The sequence below is a fragment of the Tympanuchus pallidicinctus genome, unplaced genomic scaffold, assembly GCF_026119805.1.
Source record: "Tympanuchus pallidicinctus isolate F22 unplaced genomic scaffold, pur_lepc_1.0 scaffold19, whole genome shotgun sequence".
Classification (NCBI taxonomy): Eukaryota; Metazoa; Chordata; class Aves; order Galliformes; family Phasianidae; genus Tympanuchus; species Tympanuchus pallidicinctus.
The window spans coordinates 13,261,429-13,285,558 of record NW_026294710.1 but is presented as its reverse complement, the minus strand read 5'-3'; the positions used below and the strand labels follow the sequence as shown (position 1 = coordinate 13,285,558).

General features: G+C 39.4%; 1 protein-coding gene across 1 annotated transcript in view; it reads left to right on the top strand.

The window, feature by feature from the left end:
- The window catches only part of TAF3 (TATA-box binding protein associated factor 3), a 113,505-nt gene extending 89,611 nt beyond the window's left edge, over nt 1–23,894 (top strand). The window contains exons 4-7 of the mRNA XM_052680969.1: nt 1,547–1,629; nt 17,216–17,471; nt 20,955–21,061; nt 21,799–23,894. Coding sequence (XP_052536929.1) covers nt 1,547–1,629; nt 17,216–17,471; nt 20,955–21,061; nt 21,799–21,913 — 561 coding nt within the window. The 3' untranslated portion in view covers nt 21,914–23,894. The remainder of the gene's footprint in view (nt 1–1,546; nt 1,630–17,215; nt 17,472–20,954; nt 21,062–21,798) is intronic.
- The last annotated feature ends 236 nt before the right edge of the window (nt 23,895–24,130 follow it).

Here is a 24,130-nt window from a genome sequence, read left to right as displayed (position 1 = left end):
TGTAAGTATCTTACATTAAAAAGTCCTTTACGTGCTTTTCTTTTGCCACCATTGCTTGGAACCTCTTCCTGATAGTAGTAATGCAAAAATCTTAATACAGAGGACTAATGAGATGGGTGTCTCTCGGTGCTAAGCAGCAGTGCCTGTCCTAGGAAGTTTCATATTTGGAATTGCCATGACAGAAAAGGATGTGGAGAAGCATATGAGACAGTACGTAATCAGTACACAAAGCTGCATACCTGAGCCTCCTGTGCCCAGGATTCAGTTCCTGTGGGTGATGCTACAGTTTAGGGTGCCAGGAAAGCAGTTAAAAGGCTTACCTATGGAAAGTAGCAGTGAAATCATTCCAGCCGTTTGGAGCTCCAGAGGAAAAAACTTGCAGCACTGCAGGGGAATGATGTCACAAAAAATTGTGCTGTATAAACAAAAGAGTGGAGAGTAGAGTAGCCTGTGAAGCAGGCTAATACACATCCATGGAGTGCTCTTAGGGTAACTCCAAGTCCCAACTGAGTCCTTCCACTCTGTCCTCCCGTCTCCTGCACTGCTTTCTGTGCTTAGAATCAATGGTGTCTTTCCTTTCGTTAGGAAAGCATTTTAAAGCAGATTCTTCCCAATGAGAATTACTCAGGTTTCCTTTTAGTGTACACATACTATTTTTGTCTCTCAAATTCTTGGACCAGATTCCACTACATTCTTATTTTATGAAATACGATGATGCATGTGCTCAAAATAAGATCAGTCTCCTTCTCTCTTTATGTATAATGTATATACACTTCTTTTCATGTATCTTAGTATAAGTTGAGCAACTCATATATAGAAAATCATTAGTTTCACACGTAAAATCTGAGAGGATGCTGTACAGGTGTTGCAAAGCAATGGCTTCATTTAGCTCAATGGAAGTCAGTAATTCCAAGATATTAATTCCAAGCATTTAAGGACGTCTTCAAGTGTTTTGAATCTACCAAGGCAGGAAATCAGACCATCTGATTTCCATCTGAAAAATAGCCATTAGAAACCTAGCTGAATTCCATTAAAAATCAGTGATTCTGTTATATCTATAACACTTTGTGAAGCATTCAGAGCTGATGCTAGAGGTTCATTTGCTTCCTCTTTGTCTAATTTTGTTTGAAGAATATAATTTATGTGGTGAATCTGAGTAGTAACTGCTTGAATGTGTACCTCAGGAAAAAAAACGTGCATACACCTGTCAAGTTTGAGCACTAAGGTCAAAGCATTTCATGTCATTGTTAACTGATTTTTTTTGTCTCTCTAAATAAATATTAAATCTTAACAAAGTGTGTGAGCTGTTGCAAACACAGTGAAATTTCAATATAACTTTTTAGTCTAGAATTCATATTTCCGTGTTGCTCCCAACGCGGTGTAACCATCCACACTGCAGCACGAAGATGAGAACAGCAATCAGTCAGTCATAAGTGTCTCATTGAGCTGGTATACTCTGGTTAATTCTATCAGTGCTTTCATGTAATTAATATTCTTTGGGAATCTCTTTACAGTCTTTGATTGGTGATTTTATTCCATTGCACAGATAAAGGTGGAACCAGTTGTTCCGGCTCCATCACCAGTTATTCCTCGGCTGACACTAAGAGTGGGTGCAGGCCAAGACAAGATGTAAGTACAAAATAAGCCATCTACAATATGCCTTACACAGTTCTTCATCTCTGGTGTGTAGCAGCTCTTACTTTCAGTTGGAAACGCTTTAATGTTAGTGGTAAATGACATTCATACAGCCATGAACAGGTTGAATGGGATCCTGGGCAGCCTGATTGCCTACCTGTGTGACCTGCTGTAGGGAACCTGCTTTGGCAGGGGGGTTGGACTCGATGATCTCTGGAGGTCCCTTCCAACCCCTACGATTCTGTGATTCTGTGATTCTGTGATTCTGATCTAGTGGTTGGCAGACCTGCCCATGGCAGAGGAGTTGGAGCTACATGATGCCCTTCAGAGTGAGCCATTCTATCATTCTGTGATGTCTTTTGACCATTCTGATGAAAACTCAAGCAGAACACTTACCAATAGAAACCTTTTAGACATTTTTCCCTTTTTGTTCTGTTCTGCAAGTGGAAGCTATCATCTTCCATTCATCCTACTGTGTTTCCCAGTAACAATTAGAAGACTCCATCAAGACTCACATGCTGCCTCCAGTGACATTCAGCCAAGCTTCCATAATAGCTAGGTATCCCTAGTGTAACCTGCAGCTCAGTTTCATAATGCATTTTAACTAACAGTTGTTTTGTGCTTTAAAACACAACAATTGAAATGCCTTCATACACATCTATTTTATTATAATTGTTGATTGTTTCTGAATGTACCTAACACACTTTAAATGTTTGTTCATTAGCTCCTTAATTATTGGGTTTTGTCATACAAATAATAGTTACCTAGAACTTGATGACCATAAGTAGGTTGATCCCTGTGCTCAGATTGTACAGCCGCCTGCTTATGCTGTAGAGGCTGAGGAAATGAAGCATCACTGGGCTTTATAGGCTGCTCCTGCCTTGTGTTTTCCTTTTATTGGGTTCTTCAGCGATTTTTTTAATTGTGCAGAGTGCACTTTTATGTCTGATGGCAAACATGAGCACCAGATTTTTTATTTTCATTCATCCCATTAAATATTGCTAATCAAGTTGCTTCTCTTTTAAAGCCATTCAAGAACTAAACCTTCTGATCACTAACTTTCCTGTGTTACAATTTGAGTGGCATCTTTGATGATTATTCTGTTTCTCTCTGCTATCCTATTCCCCTATCCTGCCCAGTAGATAATTTGTGAGCTATTCTGGTGTGAAATTGCTATGGGACTGTTTCTGTGAGAAACCACCCCAAATATCAGGACTTTTTCCTGTTCTCCCTATGCACATTAACCATTCCTGTTTTTTCCCTTTCACAATATCTGAGTATGATCTAAAATTTCTGTGCTCAGACTGTGTGAAAGTCTGCTTTTCAGAAGTTATCTGTCCTGCATTTAAAATCCTCTAAATCCATTTTCCTTCTCGAGGAGCTATAGATACTTTCAAACTTTTTTATTCAAGGGTTGTGGAAGTGTTTATATCAGGAAAAAAATCATATTTTCAAGGCAGAACTTCTGAATTATGGCTCTGAAGCCATATTTTAGCACCAAAAAGTTGATTTTGCACCCACTCTTATCTCTCCTCCATCATTCTCACACCCACACACGTTTTGAAAAGAGATCTGATACTTCTTCTGCTTGCTGCAAATACTATGGGTACATCATTTTCAGCCGTGTCAGCCTGCGGTGGGTCAGAGATACTGACATCTAGGTTTTTGGCTTTTTTGGAAAACCCATTTCTGTTTCTGCTTCCTTATGCATCTTTATTGGCTCAGAGGGAAGCTCCATCTCCTCCACTTGACATTTGTCCTTGCTACTGCTTTAGGCTACATAACCAAATGTGTCTTCAGTCTTTAGTATTCCATCTCTATTTGTTTACGTGTTTCCCTTTCCTACCTTAAGTATCTCCCCTCTATGCCTACTGTATGGGCCCCCTTAACATTACCTGAGTGTGATGGCCTTATCACCCACCTGTATCTTCTAAACAATGGTAAACAAGAACTATTGGAGCTTTGTTGGAGCTTTTAGGATTTGTCATAGTTTTCCCAGGCCAATTCCAGGAAGAAATTTGATGAAGCAGAAGAAAACACAGTTTGTACCACTTGGCTCAGGGTCTGGCAATTGTTTTGTGTTGCACGTTGATCCAGTGTCTAATGAGCTTTCATGGGAGCTCTCCTACTGTAGATAATCATTTTGCTTTCATAAAACAATTAATATTTAGCCTGGACTCAGAGTATGATTTCATATGTGGTGCTCATTATTAGAAGTGATCGTTTATGTGAAACTCTGAGACAAAGCTTTGCATACATGGTTTGGGCTGCTGAATTAATTCCAGAAATCTCTGCCACCTGGATTTAAAGTTACTAGTTGGCCGACCACAGTAGATTCATAAACCTTTTACATAGCTGGTAAGGGACAGAAACAAGAGCGATGCTCTTGTGATGCGTTATACCAGGGGAAAGTTAAACTTACATTTCATCTGTGTTGATGATGAATATCAGGTAGTTGTGTGTCAATTGAGATGTCTCTGGAGTTTTTACTAGCATGAGATTATTTTAAATTACTGTGAATGGCCATAGAAAGTTGTCTACGTTTTTTAGGATTGATAGAAAATGATGTATAAAAACTAGATAGGCAAATGAATTCTTTCAGTTCCCTCTGTTAGAAGAAAAAGCTGTTGGGAGGGTTTGGGAGCTACTTAAATACCTTTTCAGTTGGAAGTTGGTCTCTCTTGGGGAAACTTCATGCAAAAGATTGTACTTAGAGATCTTGGTGAATCCAAAAAGTATATATCATTGAATGGTAGAATCATTTAGATTGGAAAAGACCATGAAGGTCATCAAATCTAAGCATCACTTAATGCTACCAATACACTGTGCCCCTTAGTGCTCCATCTGCTTAACTACCTCCAGGAATGGGTACTGCACCACTGCCTTGGGCAGCCTGATCCAATGCCTGACCATCCATTGCATGAAGACATTCTTGCTAATATCCAGTATCTGAAGAAAAGAGGTCAGATTGAATGGCACTTAAAATGGAAATTCAGATTTCTAATGATGCAGCACAAGTTTAAATACTGCAGTGCTGAGGAAAATGATGTTGCAGTGGAGCAATTTCCAGTTATGTTGCTTCTGAGCTCCTCTGCTTGGACCAGTGTACAAAGCAATGCTGATTGTGGCAGAGGAGTCTCCTTCATTATTTTTTCTATGAATACAAGTATATTCTGGCCACTCAAGCTTGTCCAGCATGCAAATATTCTTCCAACACACATCAGTTCAAAAGAGATAGCTATTAGTAATGTCAGCTTAATAGACATGAAAATGTAGCTGTTCCTTTAGAAGGACGAATATAGGAAAAAATGTTACAGATAAGTGTTTTTTTGGAGAGTGTTTTAACTGTGCAGTAAAACAAGAAGAAAGTAGATTATAATCAAAGCATTTCCATCTTAGTTGTAAACAATTACAGCAATACTTGCATGGATGCCACATTAGAAGAAATTTACTGGATTCCATTCTAATGCAATTAGAGCTAATTTTGTTCTTTAAATGAATAAAGGGTCAGCTAGTAAATCTAGTTTATCTCAAGTCCAGGCTCCAATAAATTGTTTTATTTAATTTGTTGTAAAAGATCTTATCCTTAATGGGCCTAACTCTTATTAGTTTGCTTGGGTTCTAAAATATTTATGACCACCTTTTTAGATATGATTTGAATGATATGTTGGAAGGTTTTTTCACTGTTTTTTTCCACTCCAGTGTTATCAGGGTAGAAGATTGCTAACTGAGTTAGTATAGGAAGGAACTGGAGATGCTATCTTTTTTTAAGAAAAGAAATTAAAAAGCACAAAGCATGTTTCAATTTAAAATCATCTGCAAACGATGAGCAGAATTCTTTTATTCAGTTGCATCATGGTTTCTTTTTGTCTAGTTATTTTTCCTAAGCATAAATCATTTCATATGCATAACTTCTAAAAACTTTCACACACATAGGTTTCATACACATAAGTTTTTAAAAAGCATGTCTATTGATGGGGTACTGACATTCCAGTTACTGGTTAATGCTACAGTTGATATAAACTTCAGCAAAAATATGTGCTGTAATTTCTGATACTTCAGATAAATTCTACATTTAAATATGATTTTTAAGTAAAAACACATGACTTTTGACAACATCAGACCACAAAGCAGAGTGCCATTCATTAGTCGTTGTTTCTGTGCTTCTGTGCCTTTATGTATTTACGTACATATGAATGCAAATACATATGTATGCACTTATATAGAGAGAGGGCAGTGTATATATATGTGTGTTTGTGAAATCAAGTTCTGAACTTCATACTAAAACATCAGGCTTTTCCTCCAGATTATTACTGCATTGTATCATAGCTCTGCAATCAGCAGAGAACCTGGAAAGCAGACATGAATAGGGAAAAAACAGGTATTTTAACAGTGTTTAACTTGCAAATCTGGCCTGCTGCTCTTAATAAATTGCCCCTTGTCTTGCATATTTTTACTGTCAGCATATATGTAGCCTTCTCAAAAAAAATTGCACAGACTCAGATATGTGTGTCTATAAAAATGTGTATTAAATAACTTGTGGACTTGAAAATAAAATCTTAAAGGGATTAAGAGAGAGAAGCTTTTTAAGATTAAAGATTAAATTTTTAAGATTAAGATTTTTAAGATTAAGAGAGAGAAGCTTTTTATCCATACATTTAATTGACTCCACTAAAGGCTTTTATCACTTGCTAGGACATTATCAGTCCAAGGCCTAACTTAGGCTCTTTTGGAGGCTCACTCAGTGGCATGATATTCCCATGACAGCAGTGCCAGTAACGTAACCAGCTGACATCCTTTGTAGAACATCTGAAAGCCAAGTGGCAATATAGACCAAATGTTTTTGTGAGTGTGGAATATGATCTCTCTGTATGATATTGGTGACCCAGAAGTATTTTTTGGGAACTAGGAGGGAAGCCTGTCCTGTCATTTTGTGTTTTGTTGCACTGAGTCTCTGTGATTGATCCATCTGACGACTTCCATCACAATAAGGTGCAAAAATAATGCATGTTTTTATAAGTTGGCAAAATGATACATGTCTGACAAAGTAGGAACCTGTAGGGAAATACAGCCTGAGAAAATGGCATGATGCTGATGCTATAACCCTACTGGAAACACAGCTGGACTGCTGGAGGTGCTTATTTTTCATACATTGGTGGCTTGGGTCATCATTACTACTTGCTCAAGAACTGATTATTTTAAATACAGACGTGGTTGGGCAGTAAAATTCCAGTAAAACAGTTCTTTATTCATTCCTTTTGAAATTGTGTAAAACTTTACCAGCTCACCTGCAGCAGAGTGCCACCAACTTTGTTATAGGATAACATTATCCTAAAACACTTGCCTGAAATGTGGTTCCCCTGTCTGCAGCAAGTTTAATTTACAGAAGAATTGAATCATAGAATGGCTTGGGTTCGAAGGGACCTTAACAGTCATCTGGTTCCAACATCCCTGTCATGCACAGGATTGTAATTGGGCTGCAAGTTCTCTAGAGATTAAATTTTGGGGGGAACGTCTCACACATACACATACAAAATCAGACTTTAAAAAAGGACCAAAGGAGGAGCAAAGAGATATTAGCAGTTCCAGGTGGATACACCTTTTTTTGAGCTGGTTGAAGACAAGAAATTAGACAAGGACTGTGTTGGTATTCCCCAGAGTTCAGTGGGGATCTGTAGTTGCTGCAGAAACATGCATATGCATTTTTTGGGGAGTACTCAAAACACTGTGGGAGGTGTGAAAAAAGCTAGATATCTAAGATATGACTTTGCTCTTAGCTTCAATTAAACCAGAATTCTGCCACATGTAGTTTTTAAGAGCGCATCTGATTTTGACAGTATCATGCTTGGTGGATATTCATGAGCTTCCATTTTTAATAAGATCATTCTCTTTTGGATAAAAAAGACCTTATGGAAAATACTTCTGAACTTCAGGTGCTGTTTAGCAGAAAGCCATTCAGATGTTGATAATTTAGATTACTGTCTATATAGTGTTTGCCCACAATAGCGGAATAATGGGGTTCATTAAACTCCCTTTGTAGACATATCCAAATTGTTTGCCTCTAGCTTTGGCTCCCTATGTGTGGCTAGAGAGGAGAGGATTGGCTTTTTATTGACTTGTCAAGCCGTAGGTTTGCATTACCATCCAAGTAGCTCATGACCCATTCCATTTATTTCACTGTTTTGTGGTGGGGAAACAGGTAAAGAAATCCTGCTGGAAGCCCCTCCTTCTGCACGTTTTTATGAATAAGAGCAGTGTTTGTAGCAATTAAGGCACCGTGACCAAATCCTCCAAAAGATGTAATGCAAGCAGCATGGGGCTATTGTGGGACACAGCTGTGGGCGGTGTTGGTTACCCTGCAAGACGCTGCTTATTCAACAGAAAGCTCTGAAGGAGAACTTGCTGCAGAATTAAATAGGAGGGAAGAAGTGATACTTCAGGGAGGAAAATGTAGAAGGGCAAACCACTGTTTGGGAAAACTTAACAATGGAGTCCAGGCAATGAAAGTCTCTTGTTTATTGCAGTACTAATGGGTATTCCAATTATTTTACAATTTAGCACTAAGCCGTGAAAGACTGAGTTAACTGTGTTAACAGAACTAACGCTCTGCGTGCCAATCCAGCTTTTGCTGTAAGGTGGAATAGAGTGTGTAATGATTAAATCATTTTGATATGATCAATAGACCACCTAAGTGAGCAGTCAAAGCGATGACAAATGATCGCGCTCCTCTCCGAGAGATGTTCTTTAGGAATTCCAGTGATCTTTGCAGCTCTCATAAATCTTTGTACGTGTGCGTTTGTGTGTGTGTATACAGACACGCATTTTTCTGTTCTATAATTGTTAAGTTATAAGAGCTGGAGGACTGATTTTTCAATGCCTTTTTAAATTCTGGATGGATATGCATTTTAATGGAGATATTCTTCTACGTATGATTCATATCCCTTTTCTGATCGTTCTGTTTGAGTGTAACATATTGGCCCTGATCCTGCAGTGAAACCCCCATGTGTGGTCTTTTATCCATCCAAAAGTCCTGTTCACTGCAGTGGAGGTTCCTCAGCCCCTCCCTTGCTGCAAGATTGCAACTTTCAAATAAAAAAAAAGTGAAGACTATTTTACCAAAAGAAACAAATAATCAGTTTATATTTCTGAAGTTGATCTGGAAATTTTTTTTTCTTCTCTGAGTCTGAGTTATTTCCAACATCGGGTTTAGTCTTTAGCTTTTTCTTTTTCTTTTTTTTTTTTTCTAATTACAGAAGCCACCCTTGACTAATTATTCATTCAGCTTATGGTAGGTGGTAGGCTGCGACAAATAAATTATTTCATTTTGCTGCTGGCCATGTCAGGTGGTGACTCCAGAAGTGAATCTTTAAAAAGGCTTGAGTCATTAGGAAGCAAAACAACTTACTCAGAGTATCTTTGCTTTTTCTCCTTATTGCTCAAGAATAAAAAATTGTATACTGTACACCTCAATTAAAGAAAAGGATGTTTCAGGCAAGTTTAGACACATAAGCCAATTGCTTGTGTAAATGGACGTGGCCTTATTAAGCACAACAGAGATTGATCAAATACATGTGAATGAGTGGAAAGGCATTTGTTTAAAGAATAGGCTTTGCCTGGATAGAAGGTGACTGCAGGAGCCAAATGCTGTTTTGTTATTGTCTCTATTAGAGTTGCTTTTTTTATACTGAAGTTTTCATGCAAAACTGAGTGGACTATATAGGCTAAAGAATATGTATTTTAGTTCCTGAGAGCTGGACATGGACAGGAGGTCCACGGAGAAACTACCTTCCATAGATGCAAGAGAAGAAGATGCTCTTACTTGAATTTAGTAGAGCTGTTCTCTGAGCAGCTGAGTTGTAGCTGTACAGAGCCTGCAAGGTAACAAGTTAGAAATTACCATTGTAGAGGATTCTGCACCCATTGATGGCACAGTTTCCTAGTAGTTAATGAAATTTTGTATTCTACCCTGGTTGAAGAGGGTGGATGTACAAGTAATTTATAAGCTGTCTCCAGATCATACATTCCGTAACATTTCCCAGAATAAATGACAAGAAAGGGCAGTCTGCAGTGAAAACGTCAGAGAAAGTTTGCAAAGAGCTCTGTGGAATGAGCATGTTTTACCAGTTTCTGGTTTTGCTGTTGAGAACTCAGCACAAGGGGACGATGCTTGGTGGTTTTCTGTCAAAGATCTGAGCAGCTTGTTATGATAAGAGAGAGAAGAAGATGAGAGATACCAAGACACCACGCTACCAGCTCCATTTTGTTTTGTCAGACTGATGATGAACCACCTGGAGCTGTAAATTGGGATGGTGAGAAGAATAGGAGGGAGATGTGGGAGTCATTTGCAGAAAGGTATTTGTGGTTTTGGGGAGAGATAGCCTGGTGTAACAGATATGGAGGATGGAGGCCAAGGACAGAACTGTTTCACTTAAAGTAATGGAAAAATAAACAGTAGAAAACCTGTAATTCAATTTCAAGAGTGCAAATGTCCATAAACCAAAAGAGATAAAGTCAGCTGGACTGAAGACCTAATGGATTCAGAAGTGGTAATGTCTGCCTATGGAAAGGGAAGGCTTGCAGGAAATGAATACATTTATCAGTAACTCCTTCAAAATGTGTTTTGGGTATAAGCATCTTAACCTCTAGGAGAAAAGGACTGTTAGCAAAGAAGTTACATCTTCAAAGCAAGAGAATGTGGGGGTGAATTCAGGCTTGCCGTAAGTCAAGCTGAATTAAATGTTGCAAGGGATACTGAGCAAATAGGAAAAGAAGGGAAAACCATGGGAGTGAAGACAGGGAGGAGGTGAAGGATAATGCAAGTATGTGCCAAGAACAGAGTCACAGAATATTCCAAGTTGGAAGGGACCCACAAAGTTCATCAAGTCCAACTCCTGGCTCCACGCAGGACCACCCATGATTCAAACCCTGTGTCTGAGAGTGTTGTCCAAACACTCCTTGAACGCCGGCAGCTTGGGGCCGTGCCCATTGCCCTGGGGAGCCTGTTCCAGCATCTTCAATCCTATGTTCATTCTCCCCTGTACTGAGAATTAGGGCAACATGAATAGTGGCAGTAGATTGACAATGGTGAAAGTTAACTTTAATAGATCAAGAAGTGAAATATAGGGATGTTTGCATACTGTCAAAAAAGGGGAATAATCTTCCAAGTCAGAAAATAGCTGGCTTGTGAATTTACAGACTAGGGGACAAACAATTCTTGAATACATTTAGTTTTACTTTAAAACTTATTGTTGGTTAAATCTGAAGAGTACCAATTTTACATTATTTAATAAATAATGTAAAAGAGCAAATAGAAATGCTGAAGAAGAGAAGAAAGGGAAAGTGTTCTAGACACCTGTTGAAGCAATACAATTAATTACAAGTTTTGAAGGAAGAGCTATTTAAAATCTTGGAAATAAATGGAATAAAGCACAAAATGAAAGTAAACTGTGCTAAGCCAACTTAGCTTAGTATGGTCCCTTTGGCACTGGCAAAGGCTGACTTTTTTGCCATGCATCTCAGGGCCTAGAGTGACTGCCTCCACCTCCCAGTCGTGCAGTACATGAGGAAGTAGTTGCTGAGTGCTTGATCAAGTCACATCCCCTCCAAAGACAAGTCTGCACTGCAGAGGAGAAGAGTTGGGACTTTCATATGTGTGTGGCTGGAATAAAATTGACAGCTGTCCTATCTTCAGGAGAAGGGATGCTGTCTTCTATGAATGAAAGATGGCAAATCCAAGCTCCTTGGATTTTAGGTAGATTTTAGGTAGATACTCTCATGGTGAAGCTGACAGAGATGAGGATTAGTAGAGGAACTGTACAGTAGAAAAGAATTAGCTTCAAGAAAGCTAGCAACTGAGAGCTGAAGGAGAGCTCATGTAACCAGAGAAGAGGTTACTAGTGAACATGCTCAAGGATGTGTTTTGGCACTGATATGATTTAATAATTTCATTTAAAAAACTAGTCACAGTAGGAGACAGAACACTGATGTCATTTTTTGTCAGTGAGGTTGAAGGACCACATCATCAGTGCAACTGAGGACCTGATGGTTGTCCAGAAAGAACTGGGAAGGGAAAAAATCATTTTTAATTCAATAAAAGAAGAACTGCAGTTTAGGCTTTGTATCTGAAGAGTACCAAAAGAAATTTCAGCCAGAAGGAAAGAGCTGGTCAGTAGGTATATCATTATAGTAGGTGAATTAAGTGGGTGAGGGCTCATTAGTTGACTGTACAGTGGCAGTTACCAACGTGATGCAAGCGTGACCATAAGATGCATTGCAAGTGGTAATTTTAGCTGAGATAGTGGAAGTGTGTCAGCCATCACACAAGAGCTTGCTGATATTTCATCTAAAATGTTATATTCAGGTCTTGAACGCTGCTTGTGTTCAGGAACAGTGAATTGTAGAGAGCAAATGTAAAGGGGAGCACTGTCAGGGTGAGCATGGGGCTGCTATGTTATGATAGAAGAGGAGAACAACTTTGTGTGTTTTGTCTAGCATGTGAAGAGGGGATATGATTGCTGGCTACAAGTACATCAGGCAAATAAACATTTTGGAGGGAGAAAGCTATTTAAGTAAAGAATAACGTTGGCACAAAAACAAATGGGAATTAATTGGCTATGAATGGAAGCTGGAAATTAGAAGAGGTTTCTGTGCCACCAGAGCAGGGAGATCCTGAAATAGGGTAATAGTGGGGACAAAAAGATTAACTGGTTTTAAGATGAGGTTCAGTAAACTTGTGAATGGGATTAGGTGACACACTGCCTTTGAAATTGCTAGATTCATTTGTCCAGGAAGGGGTGTTTGCAGGGTTTTGCCACAGTGTTGAAATGAAGAATGAGCTGTTGAGCTCCACGGGCACCATCAAAGCTCTGTACACATGCACAGACCCTCTGCCACCTACATTAGGCCAGACGACATCCACAGAAATGGATGGCATTTTGAAATACGTGTTCTCTTTGATAGAGAAGAATGTAACATTGCAAGCAATTAATCACATGAAAATACGTTTTTATTAGTATTTCAAGGTTACATATTGAAGTCTTTTCACTTGCAAAATTGCTAGAGGCTTGGCTGGAGGTTTGATGCATTTTGGCACTCTGCAAGCACGCGAGCTGGTCATAGCACATACTTGTGGAGCTTCTATTTGCCAATACGACTTGTTTGCACAGAATAAAATATTCAGCAGGGCATAAGAGAGATAAAAACTAAATTTCCCTTTCTAAAAGTAATATGGGAATTAGCTTACATTACAGAGCTTAAATTACACCAATTCTCCTCCAGGGTTGGAATAAAATTTTCAAAATAATCTCTAATCTGTGAGGAATCTAAACCATATGGAAATGTTCCTAATTCCCCTAGGTGTTTTTGACACTTTTACCCATAGTTCTTAGAGTATTTCATTTTTTTCCTAGTGGAGCTATCTCAGTTACAAGTGTGAGATTTCCCAGTAATCAAAGTAGTTACGTCACCTCACTTTCTAGCATTGAAGAACTTGTATCAATAAGGGCATATCAACACTAATAGATAAAAATAGCACCCGTAATAATGTGAGTGGCAGTTGTGCTAGTTATAATTACATTGGTATAGTTGTTGGTGATGTTTTGCTGCATACAGATGACCTTGAGCTCCTGCTCCTTGCTTTAAAATGGGTCCTGGTTTTAGACAAGAAGACAATTAGAGCTTTAGAAACGTTGTTCCTCTTCTAGGCAGAGCCCATGCGATTCTGGTCCATACTGTTCTCAGTACTGATATGGCATATTTTTTTGGAGCCAATCACCCATAGCAATCATTCAACTCTGTGGCTCATATCCTATTTTTGAAAAGCCATTTCCTTTCGATGCACATGTCTTTTCCCTCTGTTTATGTGAAGGAGTCAATGGGGCTTTCAGCCATAAGGGTCAAAATGAAATCAAATAAATTACTTCCAAAGATAGGAAACTATTTCACACCTTGGAGCCTCATTTTGCTCCAGATGTAGCATGTTACAGCTCATGCCAGTTAGAAGCGATTATAAGCTGACTAAAGATCATGACACTAAAGATCGCAGTAGAGATCTCGTGAGCCAATACAGTTTTCGTACCATTTGGGTTTGGATCTGTCTTATGTGAACAGAGTGATTGCCCTGGAGTAATGACAAAAATGGGATTTCATTAACTCTGCCGTTTTTAAGAGGTTTACTTTAAACTTGTTATCAACACATGTGTTCAATTATAAATACACTGAGGTTCTGTAAGAAATACAGTCCTGTTAGCATTTAAGGAGAAATCCAATGAGAATTTGGGTTGGACACAACCAGACACACAGTATTTACATTAATTCTTTTTTTTTCCTTTTTTTTAAGGGAGTGGTAGCCTTTAGTTATGATTTATGAAGGCTCTTGTTACCACATCTATGCCAAGGGTTTTCTCACACCTCTTCATTCTAGGGGAACTATTTTGATTCAAAAACAGCTTTGATTTTTATCTTTCAGTGCAGAATATGCATGTGTGATACATTGCCAGGCAAGCAGCATGCGGAGAAGAGTAATTCTGGTCTTGGGACTCCAAGTGTGTAGATGGTGATTGGTGTTCATTTGTGTTTGATTACCATGAAAAATTATGAATCCAGCCTTGATTTTAGAGCTTTTGGACCTTGAACGATGAGGAGGGATATTTTCATCTTACTTAATATTGTACTTACAGACTTGTAACGCAAAAGCTTTGATTTTGGAAGCACATTTGGAAGGAATGTAATGATTTGGAAAAGCACGTTTGGGAAGGAATGTAACAATATAGGTATGGTGATGTCCAGATGTGCAGTTTAAATCCCAGCATGGACCTCAGTAGCAGTAGCACTGAAGCTTTTCTGTAGTGAGTGCCGCCTACCTGCAGCGTGCTCTGTGCCTCACTGCTCTTGTCTGTAAAATAGATCTCATAAATCTTGCCATCATTTACATACTGTTTTGATATCAGGTTTCTCTCCGAGTCTGAAGTAACATTAATTATTAGTCGTGGGACTGCTATTTCCCTTTGATTTCTTCCCACCTCTCTGTTGCTGTGTGTGCAAGCCCCTTTTTCAGGAAGGAGGACAGGCCCAACCACCCTCTCTGCGATTACCCCATCACCTCTAATGGTGTAGCACAAAGCCATTCATTTCTCCACTCTGGAGTCTTAAGTCTCAGAACTTTATTAGCCCAAGGGAGTGGTAGGGCCAAGCGTGCTCCAAAATGCCGATCTCCCGTTTTGATAACTGAGTTCTAAAAATCAAGATAAACAAGCTGCCCTATATACTGAACATGTCTTAATTGCACGCTTCAAGCAAGCCAGACAATCAATGAGTATGTGTCACCCTCTAATGAATATTTGTAGTTTTTGAAGATTTCATTTGTGATGTTCCCTACAGTTTCTGCAGCCATTATCAGAGTGGCTTTCGAAGACCCTGCTCAGGAGGAGAACCTGGCTTTATCTGACCGGGAAACTCTATAATTTGATTTAATACTTAAGTTGGGCATGGTCACTCTTATTCAAATTGTATTAGCTAATTCTTCTCTTAAACTGTTTACATTGTGTGTAAAGTTGTGTTTAAAATTCTTTTAGCTAATATATTTCCTAGTCCAGACTAGGGAAGGGTTGACTCCCCAAAGAACTCATAGCAGGACTTTGTTTACTTGGAGCAGGGTAGAAATGGGGGCAGAAGAAGGAATAATAATGTTTGAATCTATACAAATGGCTTCGACTAGGCCAAATATTTTGCTCGTCATCTCTCCCCTCCTTTATTAATGCCAAGATTTATTTTTTTTTAAGAGGTGGTTCGCAAGTCACAAATGGACTTTGCAAGCCATGGGAGCATTGCCCACCCTCAAGGTCTTAGATGCTCAGCTTTGGGAGCAGTGAACAACAGAAGGCACCAAAGAACTGGGGTGTGAGTCAGCAGTGTGCCTTGGCAGCTCAGAGGGCGGTTAGAGAAAGGTTCTGCACCAGAGGGAGGTGGGGATGGAACAGGCTGCCCTGGGCAGCGGTCGCAGCACCAATCTGCCAGAGTTCAAGGAGCGTTTGGACAATGCTCTCAGACACAGGGTTTGAATTTTGGATGGTCCTGTGCGGAGTCAGAAGTTGTATTCAGTGATATATGTGTGGATGCCTTCCAACTTCATTTATTCAGTGATTTTATGCATCAGAGCCGAAGTGCCCACCTGTAAGGAGCCCCAGTGAGCCAAAGTTTCTAAACTTGCTTAATTTTGTTTTTCTTCTAACAGTCACTTACAAGAGGTCTCAGAATGTTGGTGTGTTGGCGGAGTTGTCAGACTAATCAAGAATCCCAAACCCATTGCTCTGTTTTCTCTTTCCTAAAACCTTCCATCATTCTGATTTAGTAGTGAAGTAGCATATCTGGGGAGAAAACATATTATCTCAGCCAAGCTTTAAATATTGAGTAGTTCCAACCTTTTTCTCACTTGATGACTCTGATTATTGACTTGAATGTCTCTGATCCTATCAATACTGCCTTTTGAATATCCTAAGAGAGAGGCACTACTTCTGAAATTGCCTGTAAAATTCCCACTGATGATGGAAGTTGGTTTTTCTCCCCTGGTTTTCAGGAGCAGTTCCAACTTGATTTTCATCATGGTTTTCCTCTTTCTTTTTTTTTTTTTTTCTTTTCTTTCTTAGATGTCCTCCTCTCTGGAATGTGTAACCTTTCTTTCTTTAATTTTCCTTCTTCCTCTAGTCCCTACACAAATTAATTGTACTCCCACAGTTACCATTCAAATGTAAATAAGTTAAATGATTTACCAAAATGTGGTAAAAACAAATAGTCCTATCCAGTGTTTTGTTTGGGGTTTTTCTGTTTTGGTTTCTAAAATGTCCTTTTGCTTCTCGCTGCATTTCTTGTCTAGAGTCTTATAGTAAGAGCCTTGTCTGTTAAAATGTATGCACATCAATAACACTATATACTAACATTCGTTAGTAAATATTGGGTCCTGTATCCCCCTTCCTGAGCAAGATTATTCTATACTTTGTATTTACTAGAGCTACATCCTGTCTACTTCAGCTACTCGAGTAAGTAGCAATATTTTAACTGCAGAGTGTATAGTGTGCGTCATTTATTTGTCCTGACTAGATCTGCTGCTGATTACGTAAACATTTGAGGAAAGAAATACCAAACCAGCAAATATTTGCAGAACCCCTAATGTAGAATCTTAAGAGGATGATATCGTCTCGCAGTTTGAAGATTAAAATCAGTGCTGTTCACGGCTGATTAACTTTCCTTTCTAATATTTCCCACAAATTGAGCTAATGTAATAAAACTTAACGAAACAAGGTTTAGTAAAGCCACAGAGAATATTTATATGACAGCAGGCTACAGAGTGGTTCAGGCTGTCCTGGCATTCACTTTGTAATAGCTCTGTACTTCATCCTGTCCTGTAGTCAGGTTCTGTGGATGGATGTGGCAATAAGAGCGGTCCTTGTGTTTGGTTGAAACAGCCTCTTTGCTGACTTAAAGGTGATGTGAATTAGCTGTACTATATTTTCTTTATATCTACCCAGCGATCAACCATTGCCTTCTTCCCATCAACTCTTAACGATCCCCATTTTTGGTCCTACAGAGTCATCAGCAAAGTGGTGCCAGCCCCAGAGGCCAAACCTGCTACTCCTGTGAGCCGGCCCAAGACACCTCCCCCTGTACCATCGCCTGTACCAGCTCCTGTGCACGTCACCCCTCCTCCAGCTCCAGCTCCTGCTCCTCCACAGCCTACAGTCTCACCTGCCCTACTTCCACCAGCATCCCCAGCCGTCTCTGCAGCTGGAGGCTCCAAAGCACCTGTTAGGAGCGTGGTGACTGAGACCGTCAGTACTTACGTGGTAGGTGGCACGTGCTGTGATGTGTTGTCCCAGTGACATTCATCTCCTGAACTGCTGAGCTTCATGGTGACTCATCACTTCAAACTGATGGCATTAGACTTGTGATGTTACTCTCTGCTCTGGCCCTTGCTTCCGCACACTTGCTTGGAAGGGTTAATAGTTAAAACACTATTGGGCTAATTTTTTTCTGTCTTCCCAGCTCAACATTTAAATTAATTCCAACAAGCCCAGTTGTATCCACTTGGAATTTTCACCTGGAGCATATATTTTTGGAGATGACGGTTTTTTATAGATACTTTCATAGCCCTAAATTGAAACCTCAAATGTCAAACTCACCATAGATTTTGCTGTCAGGCAGAAGAATCTGACTTAGCCCTCATTTGTAGTGTGCAGAGTGCACTGTTCTCTATCCTGCTTTCTCCAGCATACAGAAACTGCACGTTTGTGCATCTGAATTTGTAGAATTTGCTCTGAACTTGATTTCTCTTTGGCACCATTAAAGCTTCTTAATTACTCCACATAGAATGGCTTAGGTTGGAAGGGGCCTTAAAGCCCATTCCGTTCCAACCCCCCTACCATGGATGAAGTTACCACCCACTAGGTCAGACTGCCTAGGGCCCCATCCGAGTCTCCCTTCCAACAGGATGAAGGGGCTACATTCTCTAAACAAGCACAGACACACCTCTGGGTAGTGCTGGGACTGTTCTGCTATGGAAAATTTTTACTCTAGATGCAGTGTAAGGTGGTAGTCCTACCATTTCTAATCACCGAAGAGCAGCAGATACCGCCAACAATAGCAGCAGTGTTGTAATCCTCCCTGCCCTGGCTGAGTTCCAGCTTGGTTGGTGACACCTTGCTTATCTATAGCGGGTACCAGTTTAAAACTCTCACCATTTGAAACTCCTGAAACTTGCTTTTATTACAGAGCTTTCTGTACTTCGCTTGCAAAGTCTGCATGATTTTTTCCTTTTTTTTTTTTTTTTTTTTTTCCTCCTTCCTGTTTTTATAATGATTCCTAGTGTAAATCTACCCTGCTGTTTCCAATGGAGAAGGTGCTCTTCCCTGCTTGACTTAAACTGCTGTATCATGTTACTGGTCTCTATTTAAACAGCTGCTATATTTCACTCCAGAGTTGGTTACAGTATTCGACTACCTCACATAGGCTGTGCATATCTTTGGGATGAAGATATGCATCCTCACCTCCTTTATCACAGCATAAGTGTGATGCCATCCTTATTTATTACAGTAGTGTCCAGAAGTTTTGCATTTCTCTCTAGGAGAGAAACATTTTCAAAATACTGTACTACATCCAATTTTCCCTAGTAAGCATTGGAGGCAAATAATTGAGAGGTGATGGGTGTTTAAGGAAGGAAAACCTGTTACTTCTCCTAAGGCCAGTGTTTCATTGGTAACGCTCTTACTGCCTTGGGGAGAAATTGAAGGATTCTATTCAGTAGACTCTGGGTTAATTGTTTTTTCTTTTACAGTTGAAACCAGGGCTTTAAGTGTGTTAAGATCCAAGTACCTTTGCAGGCAGAGAGATTCCTGATGTGAGAAGTTTCTAAGTTAAGAAACTGAAAGAGAGGTTGGGGAAAAAAAGGAATAATTAATTTTAATAGCTTCTTCTATGGAGGGAAATCAGGACTCAAAATGATGAAACAGTTTTCCCAAGGTCACATGGGAAAGCTTTTCTAGAGATAGGATTGGAGCCAGTGTGACAGAGGTGCACAACTCCCTTCCGCAGGGAAGGACAGAAGGACGATGTTATAGTTAAAATATATGATGTGGGATTTCCCTGCAGGATAGTATCTCAGTAAATGTGTTCTGATCATTAACTCTAAATGGTTTGTACTAAAATAGCATTCAGCAGTCACATACTGTCCCTTCTTCCACAACCCATTAAGGAAAAAGAAGTTAGGCAATATTTCGACATCTTCATTCAGCAGCCCAAGTTCTTTTTTAGCAAATCCAGATAGGTTGCAGTGGATGTAGACCACCCTGTCCCTCTCCAACCCATGATCATCTGGAAGCTGGCATTCTGCAGAAAAACATCCCCCTGAAAAATTAAGTTTGGAAAAGTGAAAAAGTCCATATTCTGGTGGAGCAACATAGGCAGCATTGTCTAACAGTGGTGGCACCAAGGTGGGGCACCTGCCCAGCATCAGCATCCACAAATGGAGAGCAGATGTGTAGATAGGAATGATCAGTTCAATGAGCTTTAAAATTCAGTTTGTCATATGGCATTGCCTGCTGCACATTGGGGTTAGAAAGGGATTGTTCCCTGCTTAATATTCCTGGGCTTTGTATTTTCTAGTTTTAGATCACAAAAAAAAAATCAGGGCTTTAAGAAGAGTCAGTCAAGAGTGATGTGTTGGTTGCAGCTTTGGTATATTCCTATTGATTTTTCTGGCAGTGGTGTAAGATGTACAGACCACCATGTATTGGCTTTTTTTTTTTTTTCCCTAAGAGCATTCGGGGATTTTTTATCTACTGCTTTCTAATACCACGTTTGTAAGCTCTGCAGATAGCAAAAAGTTATTGTCTTAGATATGTGTAACTGCACTAATGCACAAAAGCTGAGAACAAAATGGTTCATATTTTTGAGACTCGGCTATAATGTGCAAAATCTCCATAAAGAAATGATGAAATCAGGGTAATGCCACAGACATTTTGTGCTTCATATTGTTATTTTACACTCCTTTGAATGAACTTCATGACGTTTTTCATGTATGCAAAACAAAATAAAAAAGTATTAGAGCATTTGAAATTTAAAAATACAAATACAGCTTTAGCAGGATATAAATGTAAACTTTTTTTTATAAAATTCTGAATATGACAAATCCAGCGTGCAGCCATCCAGTACTGTAAATGATCTGCCTCTCTTGTTTCATTTACCCTTTAGTAAATGGTACCATGGCATAAATGTCATAAGGGGAATGGAAAGTTACTCAGTAACAACTTTTTTTTATATCCTGATCTTATCAGCTAGTTGAGTTGAAGACTTTGGCTAATAAGTAATAAGGCAATATATACACATGGCACTGTATATGTTACATGCATATAAGACTGTTATCTCACACAAGAGCCTGCTGTAGCCCATTCTTGCCATTAACAGGGTAGAACTGTAAAAGTCTTCTGGTCGTGGTAGTATAGACAGAGAAGGAATTGTGTCACTAAGCCCCGTCTGCTATATGTGAATGACTGTGCATAGGTCGGGTGGTATAACTGGCTTTGCTGGTTTACAGACAATGCAGAAAAATGCATGCTTTTGCTGTCCGGTGCAGGATAGGAAAAATCAATTAAACCGTAATTCTGAACACATACAACAAGAGAATTCATAAGTAAGGGCAGTGAGCATTGAAAAGCTTTCTTGGATAAACAACAAACTGCCTTATTTTTTTTCTTTTTTTTTTTTCATTGAAGATTGATTTTGCTGCCTGCTTAGCCCTTAAAACCAGCTAACTTTCCTTTTCTTTGCATCAGATTCGAGATGAATGGGGTAACCAGATCTGGTTCTGTCCTGGCTGTAACAAGCCAGATGATGGCAGTCCAATGATAGGTTGTGATGACTGCGATGATTGGTATCACTGGTAAGTTGTTCTCATCCATCCTGTTCTGCCGTTCCTTTGCAGATTGTGGCTACATTATTAAAATCTTTTTTGTTGTTGTTGTTGTTCATGAGGCTGGGCGTATTTGAATGGCTTTGCTGTGTCCAATTTAATCATCTGGAAGATACTTTTATCTCTGTTTCTCTGGAATCTGAAGAAGCAGATTTTAAACTGTGAAGGAGCGTTACTTTAATTAATGGGAATTGGTGATAACGGTTGTTTTCGAAACGACCAGGAAATATTGCTGATTCTGGTAATTTTGTGAGAAGTGCAGGATTGTGAGCATGGTGTATACAGATAGACATTTCAAGTTGTGGAGCATTGTATGAACAGTAATATCAATGTCAGCTCGTATAAATGGTTCGAGGGAATTAATCACTTTTTAGGCATTTTTTTAACAGCTACATAAAATCATAAGGTTGGGTTGTTTTTTTTTTGTTATTTTTTTTTTCAGATGTAAGTTTAGCATATTATGTGATTTCTTTTAGCAAACAAATGATTTCTTATTGGAGGGTCCCTTCAATACATTTTTTTTGTTTCAAAGCAAGTTCTTTTGCATTTCTTCTAGATCATAATAGTCATCAGTATAATGATAATTGCTAGAGGAATTGGGGGGACGTGTAGAAGGCCAGATCCCATCTCTCACTGAAAAGTTTAGTTCATTTGGTAAGAAATAGCAGTAACATTAAGACGGCGTGGTGTTCTCCTATCCTCCACAGGCCTTGCGTCGGAATTACGGCTGCACCCCCAGAAGAGATGCAATGGTTCTGCTCCAAGTGTGCCAACAAGAAGAAGGATAAAAAACACAAGAAAAGGAAGCACAGAGCACACTGAAGACTTGGCCGTGGATTGAAGTCGTGCGGTCGCTTCAGCGCTTCTGCCCTGACTCCGTCACAGAGGGATGCGGTGTGCTCGCGTCTCACCCTCCGTCATCGGGTGTTATGGGTTTGACTCTGGAGTGAATTGGGGGCAAGGATCGATTGTCCGTTCGGGGGCTGTTGCGTTTCTCAGGCTGTGCGAGCCCAGGGGGGTGGATTTGGGTACATTCTGATGCTGTCTTTCACCTACGGAGGGCCGTTTTTTGCACAGAGCTGTGTGAGGACTTCAGTAGTTAATGGTGCCGCTCCTGTGGCTCGGCAGCAACAAAGATGAATGTTGTAAATACAGATAGCTGTCCTATTCTTTCTCGATTTGTTTTTTATTCCTCTGAAACCTTTGCGGTAAGGTGCTGAGAGGAGACGAAAATGTAAATTGCAGTAATTGTAAACCTAGAAGACCTTTCTGGAATGATTTCTTTAGTCTGGGTGCAGTTCAGCCTCTACTCCTGCTGAGCCAGATAATCATAACGTGGAAATAAAAAGTGGCTGGTAAATATTTTTGTGACAAGAATATAAGAAGCTTTTTCCCTTGATTTTTAGTACTAACATAAAATAAACATGTTCAAGCTTTTGTGATATATCTTCTATTTTTTAAAAAGGAAAGTTTCTATTGTGTCGATTTTTTTCTTCTGTGTGAATTTATTTTGGTGGACCTGTAATATATTTTATACTTTGGTTTTGTTTTTTAGTCTTCGTCAATGTACCGTTTCATTGCTTGTACATTTCACAGGTGCGTAAAACCACCTCCCATTAAAAGAGTTTCACACGTGTAAATACCTGATATTTATAAAGTACCTTTTTATTTTTTAGGGCACGAGGACTTTTATTTTTGTTTGCCTCAGAAGACAAACCTAGCAGCTATTAAAAGCCTGCGTGACACACGCTTGTCCTTGTGGCTTTAAGGGATTGGCGAGATCTGCCCCAGTGGTGCGCGCACGAGAAGTCAACCAGCACCATAATTAGGCCTTGATTCAGATACTTAAACATGTGGTAACTTCTTAAGAAGTGAGTAATCCTATTGCCTTCAAGGAGACTGTTCCCACACTTAGTTATACATGTGCTTAAATGCCTTCTGAATTGAGGGCTTAGGCCAGGGGCTCTGCACTTTTAATGGTAGCTCCAGTGTGTTAATCTGTAGCTGGAGCTCAGCTTTTTTTTTTTTTTTTTTTCCTTTAACAAGTGGTATTGAGTTTGCCAAAATGGCCAGGCTTGTGTTGGGGTGAAGGACGTGCCAGCTGCCAGTAAAACCGAGAGACACATTGCTCTGCTTTGTGCATCCCCTTGGAAAGACCAGCAGAATGAATATGAGCTGTATTTTAAATGAGGGCAAAAATCACAGGGAGGAAAAAAAAAACAAAAACAACAGTATTAGATATTGTGGAACAGTGGGTCTCAGAGCTAAACAAAATATAAGAATAAATTCTGTTGTTTCTGATGCCATAGGGAGCATTTAGACTTCATTGGTTCATTTGGGGATATTTATACTTCAGGCTGTACAGTGAGAAACGTCTGAGGTTTGAGCATACAGCCCTTTAACCTGTTGCACAGATATTAAGGGTTATTTTTTAAATGCATCCAAATTGATATTAATGAGAATGAATTAGTCATGTTTTTAAACATACCGATCTAGTTAGGGAAATGAGGCTTTGCTGATAGAACTGTTAAATTGCAAATTGGTGGAGATGTGGATGAAATTGGTTTATTAAAAGTGCACTGTTACCTTCTTTGTTCAATGCCACTTCATTTATATTCTGTCCCTGGTAATTACCAGTCCGTGTGTTAGTCAAGAAAGTTCCTGGGTTTGCTGTTTTTTATTTTGAATTGTTGAATGTTTCAAACCTGATTCTTGTTTTACTCCACGTGTAATACGCAGACCTACAAAATATGCAGTCTTTGGTCATTTCTGGTTGCAATAATAAAGAACTAGCTTTTGGTAAGTTGTTTATCTGTTTCCTCCTCCGCTCAGTTAATCACAACTTCTCACATTTAACCAACTGAATTATTCAAGGTGCGTGGAAGAAGGGCAGAACTTTTACCATTTCTACCGTGGGACAGAGATCTCTGTGACCATGCATTGCTGCCGCCTGCCAGCTTGGTTTCCTACCCAGGGTTTTATGATTCCATAAATGACCTCGGTGGTAATAAAACCGAAGAATCATTTTCAGGAGGCTTG